This window comes from Nothoprocta perdicaria, unplaced genomic scaffold (assembly GCF_003342845.1).
Source record: "Nothoprocta perdicaria isolate Ctin4 unplaced genomic scaffold, notPer1 scaffold_12, whole genome shotgun sequence".
In the NCBI taxonomy this organism is placed as follows: Eukaryota; Metazoa; Chordata; class Aves; order Tinamiformes; family Tinamidae; genus Nothoprocta; species Nothoprocta perdicaria.
Window position 1 is genome coordinate 6,601,878 of NW_020454316.1, and position 11,481 is coordinate 6,613,358.

Consider the following 11,481-nt stretch of genomic DNA (forward strand, 5'->3'; position numbering starts at 1 on the left):
AGAAAGAAAAATCACTCAGGGAAAGAGAAAAAAAACAAAACACTTCCTCTCAGATTTTCTTAAATTACTGTGTTTAATGCACAAAAATCCACTTCCTGTAGCCAAAAAAATCAACTCTATGTTGTTTCGTTTATCTGTTCTTACCAAAACATCCACAGCAAGCTGAAATGTCACAAACTGCCTAGAAAACCTGATCTCACGTAATAAACAGAAGAGCCTTGACAGTCGACCTGAGATTCCCAGATTACAGAACCAGTCAGGATCCCCTATACTAAGAGACAAAAACCCTAGTCAAATACCCAAAACCCTTTAATGTCTCTTTAATTGTCTCTTTAACCCTTTAATTGGGTTAACTGRTTTCCTACATACAACAGTCACTTCTTTAAACTTTGCATCTGACTTCTAGTTTCAACTTCCACTTCAGAAGCTGTTTCTGTACAAGCTGCAATCCAGGAATAGCAACACAAGTGACTGGAGACTGTGGAAAAACAAGCCCAGATGTTCTCCTCATCCCCTGATGAACGTTGGATGCAACTCAAAAAAAAAAAAAAATGTTGCAGGTATATAACGTGGTAAGCTGGATAGCTAAACAAGTGAATAGGTGAAAACTCACTTGCAGRAGAGCTACATTATAATGTTTGTTAAAGTAAAAGTGCTATTTTGAGACTATAAACTCATGCTTGCACAGTGCTACCTAGCCATTTCTACAGTTATGCAACTAATACCCAGGGAAAAATGAGCTTTCCCCCACTTGTATATATTATGGTTAGGAATCCAGAACAAAACTAATGTTTGGAATGTTTCGTGATACTTTTGAAGGTATGTTCCTGAAATACATTGGAAGCATTGGTTCTGTCTGTGTCCCAAGCAGAAATGTTTCAGTTAAAAAAAATACTAATAAAAAAAAGGAGCCACAAATAAAAAAAGGATAAAGGAAAGAGCGACCACAAACAATATATAGATGCATATTCACCTATCCCAAGGAATGAACTCCATAGATGTATTACAGATATYACAGCCTCAGACACAGAACAAGTACCTAGAGCAGTACCTGGATCATCAGGTTTGTACACAGTAGTTCCCCACATAGGCAAACACAAATGGCTGAGCACTTTACATGTTTAAGAAAGGAGTCTGGTTCATTTCGTCTTCTCAGGACACACCCAAAGGGTTCCTATACAGGATCGAGCCCACCCTGTATGTATTCATGGTCAGAGAATGCATTTAGCTTGCAGGATTCTCCCCACAAGGCAGAGCTTCTCTGTGGAGCACCACCATTCCTCTAGCAGCCACTTGGTTTAACCTCAATTTCCTGGGGGAAAAGAAAACTTTCCTCCACATCTCCCGGCTGGCCAGGATCTTGTATCTTGTGAGATACAGAAAGAAAAATATGCAGCTGCTTCACAAATTCTAAAATTGCATCTGCAAGTGGTCACAAACGTACCCAGGGAGAGTACACATCCTGGTGGGAAAATTCCTCAGCAGTATATTAGGATGACTAGGCAGGAAGTTCATTAGTCCAAACTTTCCTGAACAAGAAAGGATGAGTGAATAAATAATTAAATAAATAAGGGAAATTGTACCGTGAATTTAACCACTGACTATTATTATACTACTTTAGGAGATGAAAATTCCTTATTTGCAATATGGAATGCATTTAGCTATTAAATTTAAAATGCCCCATTTTGGCTGATCCCCCTCTCTTACATAGGTTCCTATTAAGGCTACAAGAACTGTTTATGCCATAACTTGACCCTACAGAAAATACTGCTTATGAGCTAAACAAAGATCATTATTAAGGAACACAATATTTACAGTATATTAAACAAAAATGTAACAGTAAATAAAGACTTTAGAGAACTTGGTCTTAAAGAAGAAAATGACTTCAAGAGTGTTCTGTAGTATGATTCAGATAGCATGAAGATATGTATTTGGTACTAGAAATTACACCAACTCTTAATGAGATGGCAGTATAAAAACGTAGACATGACTCATTAAATAATTATATTTCACAGCTCTTGTCAGGGGGAAAAAAAAACACAGCAAGGAGAAATTTCCTTACTCGCATATGCCAATTTTTTCAGCCTTTTTTTGTGCATTTTGTATGTGTRTAAGACAGCAAGTAAAAGAGCAAGACAGAATAAACTTCATTTCCTACCCTTCTACTTCCTCCTCCAAAGTACATTAAACCTATCCATCCAATCCAATCTAACTGGACTGCAGAGCAGATATTCCAACAAGCTTTATGAGAGCTGGCAGCTGGGCAGAGCCTCTCAAATTAATTCACAGTTATTGCTCAGCCTCTTCCGTACCCCGAGAGGCAGCAGGGAGGCAGTTGCTGTRCACATGAACACCGTGCCTGCCCAACCAGCACGAGCCCAGCTCCAGGCCAGCCACGTAAAGTAACACTCCTTAGCCAGGCAAAAGCGTAGGGCATGGGCAGCCAGAAATAGAATACTGCACAGAAAGATGCGTGGTATGTCGCTGGGGACACTAAAGATTTGGGATGACGATGAGGAGGGTAAGGATTTGAGGACATTAGACAGCTTCCACTGACTTGTGTTTCCTCATCTTCATTTTTTTCCACTGTTTGAAAATTGAAGGTATTCCATTTAAAAATCACCAATGATCTCTTTTGTATAAAGGACCCACATCCACAGATATCATCCCCATTACCTCAAAATCCATCCGAGTCCTTAGTCAAGAGAGGGAAAGTCAGATTTAAGATCAGATTCAATCTGCACAAATGAACTGATCCCAAATTTCTTTTTAATAGAAAAATAATTATATGGAATGAAGGAGTATATAGTTAGTCTAATACGTCTTTCAGCAAAACATACCCTTGTTGCTCCAATTTCCATTTGGGTGTTAGATGACAGTATCATTTCACAATCCTTCCATACATCTAGCATAAGGTAACTATTGTTTTCTACAACAAGAAAAAATAGAACATCTGAAAAAGATGCCAATTACTAAAATCATGCAAAGAAGCCTGACCTGGAGGCAAATGAGATCAGAAATCCTTAGTACTCTGTATCCTATATGAATTTGAATTTTGCTTTCACAGGTTTCTAGCATGATACATTTCCTGTTAATTCCATGAGTTCCTATTGAATTTGACAAGATGAGCAAACAATAAATTAATCAGGATAATCAGGATTGAAACCCATGAGAGGGAGAGATCCAAAAATACTTTTTTTTTTCTGGAAAATACTGAGAAAATATTTACATGTTTGCCTTTTCCCATGAAAATTAAAACATTAAAAGATAGCTATTGATACTATACCTATGTATAAACAGATATCAGGACCTCAAATTGTGGAAASAGCCATGTATCACTTTATTTTCTTTTAATAAAACTTCATATAATCAAATAATGGGTTTAAAGAACCTCAGAAAGTAATGAAATAAATGTGACACAGATGTTAACAAAAAAAAAAAAAAGAAAGAAAAAAAGAATGTTTTTACTTCATAGCAACTAAATAGGTCAAGCCATTTCCTTCTTCAGGCAAATCTCAGAGGACCAAAAAACACATGGTTTTCTAGTGGATTTTGTGTGTCTATCCCATTAAGAGGAAACACTGCTGTCCAAAAAATTTGCAATATTAAGTTTTCCCATGAAAATGCTGGAATTGAAAGAAGGAAGTCATATGCAATTTAAAAAAAAAAAAAAAGAAGTATGTTAAACAAATGGCATAATTAAATACACTTTTAATATCTAAGTCACTTATCTTTCCTGAACAACATACTGCTTAAGAGAACACGCAGTAAAGAACTTAGGAATGCCAGTCATGGCTGTTCACACCATTTTTTCTTTCCTTCTGCACAGCTTTAAGTAAAATATCATGTGTTCTTCACTTCCACAGGATTCCTGCCTTACAAATGCATAAGTTGACAGGCTTTCCCAGTGAGGTAGCTGCCAAGAACTTATTTTTATCCTCAGTGAATGAAGTCTGCAGTTGATGTATCCAAACTCTTCACTAAAATCACAGAAACACAGAATCACAGAGTGGTTGAAGTTGGAAGGGACCTCTAGAGATCATCCAGTCCAACCCCCTGCTCCAGCAGGGACACCCAGAGCACAGGGTGGCATCCAGGAGGGTTTGGAAGACCTCCAGAGAAGGAGACTCCACACCCTCCCTGGGCAGCCTGTTCCACTGCTCTGTGCACAATTTGACAGTACATGCCTCAAGAACTACAAGAAGAAACAGTAAAGCACGTTATTAGCTATCACTTTATCAAAAAAAAGGGAGGAAATCACACAATATGGATTCATTCAATCGCCTCAAAAACACTATCCTACTCACTGGATAGCCCCATGAAACTTCCAGAAAAACAAATTAAGTCTATCTATGCATTCAAGTAGGAAAATTAATATTGCATAGGAAAACATAACTTATTACATAACTTTAAGAGTGTGACAGTGTTCCACTCCAACACTTTTGCATTGCGAGTGTTCTCTGCTAATGGTATTTTTCTGTGAAATTTTTCAGCAGAATGCCGAAAAATGCTCTCTTGCTTTGAAAAAGAATAAATTATGACAACAAAGTATTTACTTGTCAGTAAACAACAAGGATGCCAGTGTGTGTCCACAGACATCAAGAAAGGCAGTAGTCTGAAACAACATTAGGAGCTCTGGTTTAGACTTATTAGGCTTAAGATGATAATTACACACTCTTAAGACGTCAAAAAAAAACAGTACTTCAGCTGAGAGAGATGGTGCTGGATCCAGAGCAGACACTATACACGGTGAGTCATCAGCTTAAACATGATAGTTCTAATTACTATTTGCAAATTTGATTACCCAGAAATAAGAGTAAGAGGAGAAAAGAGCAGAAAGCCAAGGGCACGGTCCTGCAAATCCTCACAAAAAAAAGTTGGAAGGAGAATGATCATCTTCCAAATGAAAAAACAATTAATGAGAGAGAGAAGGGGAATGAGCAGAGAACAGTTAAAGAAGCCAAGAAAGMGCAAAATTTTAAAAATAAAAAGAATAGTAAACACTACTAGAGGCAGTTGGCAGGGCAAAAAGGAGGAAGGGAATGTACTTAGTACAAGGGGTCAGGACAAGTGTGGAAAGGACCCAGGATGAACCTGGAGGAGCTGCTCTTCATACAGGGATTGCAAGCAGCTCTCTCAATGACTTTCAACCTAGAAGGGAGATGAAGCAGAAGTTCAAAAAATATATGGGGCCAAAGATGGGGTGTAATAGAAAGAGAATAAAGAATGTTTGTATTGAGAGGAAAGTATGCAAGGAARCAAGGCAAGAGATAGCAACAGATAAGACAGAGCTACAGTACAAGCTAAACGACTTAAAGGACAGGAGATAAAAGCTGTCTGTTATACTAGGGAAGGAGAGACCTACTGGACAAGGAAAGATAATTAGAAGAAATAGGAGGAGATTTGCACTGTATTTCACCAGTTTTCTCTCTAAAAACACATGCAAAACCCTATAAGGAAAGGAGGAGATGCAATAAGCATGATAAGATTAAGAAATTCCATTTAACTGCGGAATGTGTCTTGGAAAACAGCGTATTGCATCAAGAGGCACAGCCCCTCAAATAGTAAGAATTCTTAAATCTCCACTTTACAGATGTTATAAGAATGCAATATTCATGTGGCATGAGCAGCACAAAGGGTGCCCGTGTTCAGGTGGCTATTGCTACGATTCCTGAGACTGTTCTCCAAGGCACACACCGTTCCTGTAAGTAAATCCCACGTTGTTTTTTTCTTCCCCTTGGTGTAGTAGCACAGACCAGCGCTACATTATCGTCATATTGTTTGCACTGAAATTCATGGTATGCAGTTTGTATTGCTGTGTACAAGGAACTGCATATCATTATTTCATAATATGATAAATTTAGCAACCTCTAGACATTTTATAGGCAATWATTTCACGTTTTCCTCCAGGTCACTGCTAAAAGTATTGAATATTAGGCTAAGAGAAATATTAATGTGCTTACATAATAAAAAATGTATAGTACCACTAAAAAAGCTACCAGTTCAGAAAGTTCCTTTGTATATCTGTTCAGAACCCTTCCCAGAGTTAAAAACACAGAAAAATACACACAGAAGTTGATCAGTAATCTTGCAGTACTTCCACATGAAGGCCACCACGTTGAACTGAAGCCACTGCAACACTAGACTCAAATACAGAAAAAAGGAGGCAGAGGAAAGGCCTTATTTTGCTGTGTTCTATATAGTGATCCATTTAGACTATTTATATATCCTTTAAATAGTAAGCAGTCTTCTGTATAATTAACAGCATACAGTCATACCATCTACTGCCAACACCAATATTCAATGTAAAGATCTCAGTTCAACGGTGCCACCATCACAATAATAGTATATGTTTAAGAGAAAAAGATCACAATAGAAGCGATATTCAAGCAAGTGAGGAGAGGGAGGAGACAAAATTTCCTGAACTAAGTGAACCACAGAGATATATTAATCAGAACACAAAAGCAGGTTGAAACAAATGCTAATTGACTTGGATCGTATCACATCAATACTTCATGCACAGGGCCTCCCCTGAAATCAATGGGAGTTTTGTGCATAAATGGATTGTATAATATAAATGCATGCCCCTATTCAGGCTCCACATACAATAGAGAAAGCAGTACTAAGAACAATTCCCAGAATTAGCATTTCTCTCCCATTAAATGTTTCTAAAATAATAACAGCTAACTTCACATAGCTCTGCTTTCACTCACAGATTTTACAAAATGTGGTAAAATAAGTGACCCTATTTGACAGATAAAGCATAAGATGAGAGCTAAACTGAAGAGCCGAGTAGCAGGCTGAACTGAAGGGAGAATAGAAGTGTGCCTCCTGAATCACAGCTTAATGTCCTAGCTATTTAGATGCTTATCTAGCTCAAGCCTCTCATTAGAGTGATTCTATGCAGTTCTCATAGAATTTTGCCTACTTCCTAAGCATTGCACACACTGACAGGCCTAGCCCCATGATTTTCCCCCTCGGTAATACCCTGCAAATGTCCTAGCAAGTTTCAAAATACTGACAACCTCGGTCATATTCACTTAAGTTGTACCTCAGAACTCGTCAGCAGCACTGAAGCATGTTAAATTGACTTGCTGTCAAACTGACACTTTCCRTATGCAGTCCACTATTTAAAAAGAAGAAATAGATTTAAGAATAACTTAAAATAACAATTCATTAGCTGGAAGTTACCTAATCCTGGTGTTGCAGCTTGCTATAGAGTGCTTGTGCTACAAGAGAAAGCCAAAATGAATCTCCATTTTAAACAAAAAATAATAGAACCTAACATAAAAATCCAAATACACAGATTGCAGAAAGCTTCCAGTCTTGTTAATCTGTGACTCTTTTGTAACAAAGTCCAATTTGACCAAAAAAAAATTACTAATGTGGTATTAAGTTACAAAGAAAAGAATGGACTTGAATCTAGGGAATAGATTTCACTTGCATGAAACTATAAAAAAAAAATATATATGGTATATAAAAATCTGCCTTCAGTCACACAAATAGTCTATTATATACAGACCAATCCAAACTGAGGTTCTGAGTATTTCTCCTGTGAAAAATCCACTTTGAGACACTTAGAACCTTACGAAAGGTCGATACTGCAACAGTTCCACTTTAAAGTCAAAAGTCTTACATGTGAAAAAGTACTACATTATAGCGGGTTAGTGCAATCGCAAGCACAATAACTTCTCTTCACTAAAGACACCAGTCCAGGATAGTGTAAAAACAACGTTATTTTGAATATGAGTTTTCTGCTCTTCACAATGTTACCGGTGACCGTTTTTAAAGGAAGACTGGTTAGTTTTTGTCATGGTTTTCGTTTTTCAAACTTCTGTTGGAGCTAAGTCTGTCACCAACAAGACAGGTGAGAGACATGACTGCCGAGGCACGGCCATGCGTACACAGGACTGTTTGAAGACTTACTTTTCTGATTCATCTTGGTATTTTTCTCAAGCTGTCAAAACAAACACCACACCCGCTTGATTTCCGACTTGCAGGGAACTGCGTTTAGACCTAGCAATTGCAGTGCTTAATCACACGCGCTTTAGACATCGCTTTACCTACTTAAAGAAGAAACCGGCAGGCTCAAACACGGTGTGTTTGCCGTTTATTTAGCAGCTGACCCCAAAGCTCTTCATCCTGGGCCGTTGCCACTGATGCGGAGAGCCGCAGGCACCAGGCTGGGGAATCCAGGGCAGCCRCTCAGGCGCTGCCTCTGCCCCAGAGCGGGATCAGCTGCTCCTCAGCCGCTCCTGCCACCATCACAGCGCGGCGACACCGAAGAACTGGTTGTTCGGAGCAGCTCTGCACAGACAAACACCCTGCGACCCAGCCCACCGGTGTGGGGTATGATCCAGCTTCCAAGAGGGAAGCCAGAGGCACCCGGTTTTCCAAGGGAAACGTTTGGCAAGCACTGACCTCCTGCTCCCAACAAGCTCGTTCTGCCGGAGCGGGACRAGCCACGCTGGGATTACCTCCATGAGGATGACACACGCCCGAGCAGAAAACCCAGCATAATTATCCCTTTTAACCGCTCACACCTGCCAGATAAGCACTTTTTTGGGGGGTCTTTTCTTCCCCTCCAGCCCCTGAGGAGCCGCAGGGCTGTGGGGGAGAGAGGCGATCCCCTCCCRCCYGCTTCCCGCGCCCTTCCTGGAAATTTCGGAAAGCACTGCGCCAGGGCCGGGCTGGGGAGCGCYGGCCGTGTCCCGGCCCGGGGGACACAGAGCCCCTATTGCGGCCAGCAGGCAAAGTGGCCCGCGGCTCTGCGCAGGGAGCGGGCAGCCAGGGAAGGGAACGAGGGAAGGGAAGGAAAGGACGCGTCGCGGAGGAGCCGCCGCCGCGGCAGCAAAAACGTCGTCGGCCTCGGGCCGAGCCGCGCTGCTCCCGCGGGGCCGGTCCCGCTGCGGCCGCCGCGCGCCACTCACCGCCTCCGCCGCCCTCCTCGTCCATGTTGGGGCCGCAGGCTGGGCGCCCCGCAACGGCCGCGGCTGAGGGAGGCCCGGCGCTCGCTCCACCCGCCCGCCGCCTCACCGCCGCTTCCACCGCGCCGCCCTGCCCCGTGCCTCGCCGCCCGGCGCTGCCTCAGCCCCGGCGGCAGCCGCCGCCTCGGCCCCGACCCAGCCGCCCGCCCCGCTCATGTGACCCGCCGAGGGGCGGAGGGGGGAAGGCAGGCTCGGCCGGCCCCGCGCCGCCGCCTCCCGGCCGCCGGCAGGGGCGACCGTGCTGCGGGGACGGCGCCTCCTTCCTTCCTTCCCTCCCTCCTTCCTTCCCGCTCGCCCCCGCCCGTGACTGCTCCCGCTCGCCGCGGCCCGGCGGCGTCGAGGCCGCCCCTCGCTCGGGGGCGGTTTTGGCGGGAAGAGGCCCGGGGCGGGAGGCTGCGGCGCCCCGGCGCACTTGGAAACCGCCTCGAGGCGCGAAAGGTGGCGGGGAGCGCGAGGCTCGCGTGGCCTCCGCGTGCTTTCGGCTGCTTCGTGTCTCCTCCCCAGAACAGGGGTCCCCAGAGTTCCCCATGTAAGTGAGACAGCTTCTATGAATAGCTCAGGAGGATCCATGTTCCCTGTTTTGGTGATGGAAGCAATTTGCCTACTCACTGTCTCGGGACTCAAATTATTATGGTATTTGAGTCCTCAGCCCAGCCCTTGTGTGAGACCCCACAGGAGAGRAGACAGTGGCACAGCCGGACTCCATAGAGGTGAGCAGAGCCGTGGCGGCCCGGCACACCGGTCCCAAACCACCCCGCGCTGGGTTTTCTTAAAAACCTCTGATGTCAAAGTTTTATTCAGAGAGGAAACTGTGGGAGGAAAGGGTCAGCCAACAGGAAAATACCATTTTTTTCATCTTCCTATTACAGGCTGGCACAGCAGGGTGAGGTCTAGGGAGCCGTGTCTGAAGTGCTCACCTCAACACTGCTGCTCACCATCCCGCTGAGAGACAAGGTTTGGCTCTGACAGATGCTCTGCTAATGGAGCTTTGCCAACTTGCCTAGTTGTACAAATATCACAAATCCTTAGAACACCCAGCTGTACTTCATATTTTAAAATTTAAGATCATTTTTCTTAAAATTCTAGTGGGTCGGTGTCTGAAGAGGAGACAATTACATGGAACAGAAGCATTACCTTGGTAAGAGATTTATTTTAAAATGTGTATCTGTAAACTRCAATGAATTGAAGAGAGTGTTAAACTTACGGTGTCTTCTTCAGGGTTATATGACTGTGGAACTATGGCAGATATTTCTTGAAACATTTGAACTTTTCGTGTGTATATATATATATATATTTTATAAATATGCTTAGATCTGCAAGAATCTTATCCTGTAAGTTTTCTAGGTCAAAACACTGCTAGTTTTGCATATGTTTACTACATAGAGCTGTTAAATCTTTAGGTGAGATGTGGATACAATAAAAACTTTCAAGATCAAAACTTTTATCTTTTTGCCTCCWTTTCCTGTGCATAAAATAGGCTATAAACATAACTAGGACAGGAATATATTTTTAAATGTATAAAATAGACTGGAAAATTACAGTGATAGTTCTACCATGTAAGAGTAGTAGTTCTACTATACCAGAATTACCGTTTCGTTTTTGATAATTTGACAGTAACAATCACTATCAGTGTTTACTAGGAAGCTCCCTAGAAGCAAGAGCAGATGCAAGACAGGTTATAATCTCAACACATTTTCAGACACGCTCCACTGAACTATTTCCTACTTGTGAGTAATTCTTTTGTATCTGTTCTGGGCTGGCTGTTATTGTTCTACGTTTTGAAATACATACAAGTTTCCTTCTTCTCTGCATATTAATAAAAGTTTCAAACAACAATTTTCTAAAAATTGCCTGATCTTTTTTTTTCTTTCTTGCAGCCTCTTATCTGGTCATAGCTTTATTTTTTTCTACAAGAATGTTTTGTCAATTTTAGATTTGCAAATCTAACCTTTTATGTTTGAAAGAACTTAATAGGCTGTAATTCCTGCGAATAATAGCTGATCTATTTAAATTTTTCTGGGGAAAAAAATTCCCTAGAATTCTCTAGAATTGACATTCATCAAGAAATGCTATTAATTCCATAATGATAATGGTGCTATTTGCTGATTTTTCAGATCATCGGTTTGTYCTTATTTTCCTCCTTACCTTAGTCTTTCTTTTGATTAAGTTTTCCCTGAGTAGTAATTTATTATGCATTTTTTTTAATTTTAAAGGGTTAGGAGCCTGTCTATTATGATATTTGTGCCTGTACAGAAGGTCAGTAAAGTCAAATGCATTCCTCACATGATATTTTCATGGCTTAAGGGTCTCATTAAATGTTGAGCTAGCAAGATAGCTATGGATTGCCTTTTAAACTAGACAGCAAGAAACAGTGAAAGAAAATTACTCTTCTCCCATATTTTTAATAATCAAAGAATTTAGGAGTAGGAAAAAAGACCTGCTGGTTATCACAWCCTTCCCTTGACAAGGGTGACTTTCCTTTTTTTTTTTTTCC

At 41.6% G+C, this 11,481-nt stretch overlaps 1 protein-coding gene across 1 annotated transcript in view; it reads right to left on the bottom strand.

The window, feature by feature from the left end:
• CYTH3 (cytohesin 3) overlaps positions 1–9,073 on the bottom strand; it is a 44,117-nt gene extending 35,044 nt beyond the window's left edge. Inside the window, exon 1 of the mRNA XM_026053876.1 lies at positions 8,931–9,073. Within this exon, the coding sequence (XP_025909661.1) occupies positions 8,931–8,955 (25 nt within the window). The 5' untranslated portion in view covers positions 8,956–9,073. The remainder of the gene's footprint in view (positions 1–8,930) is intronic.
• Positions 9,074–11,481: the final 2,408 nt, after the last annotated feature.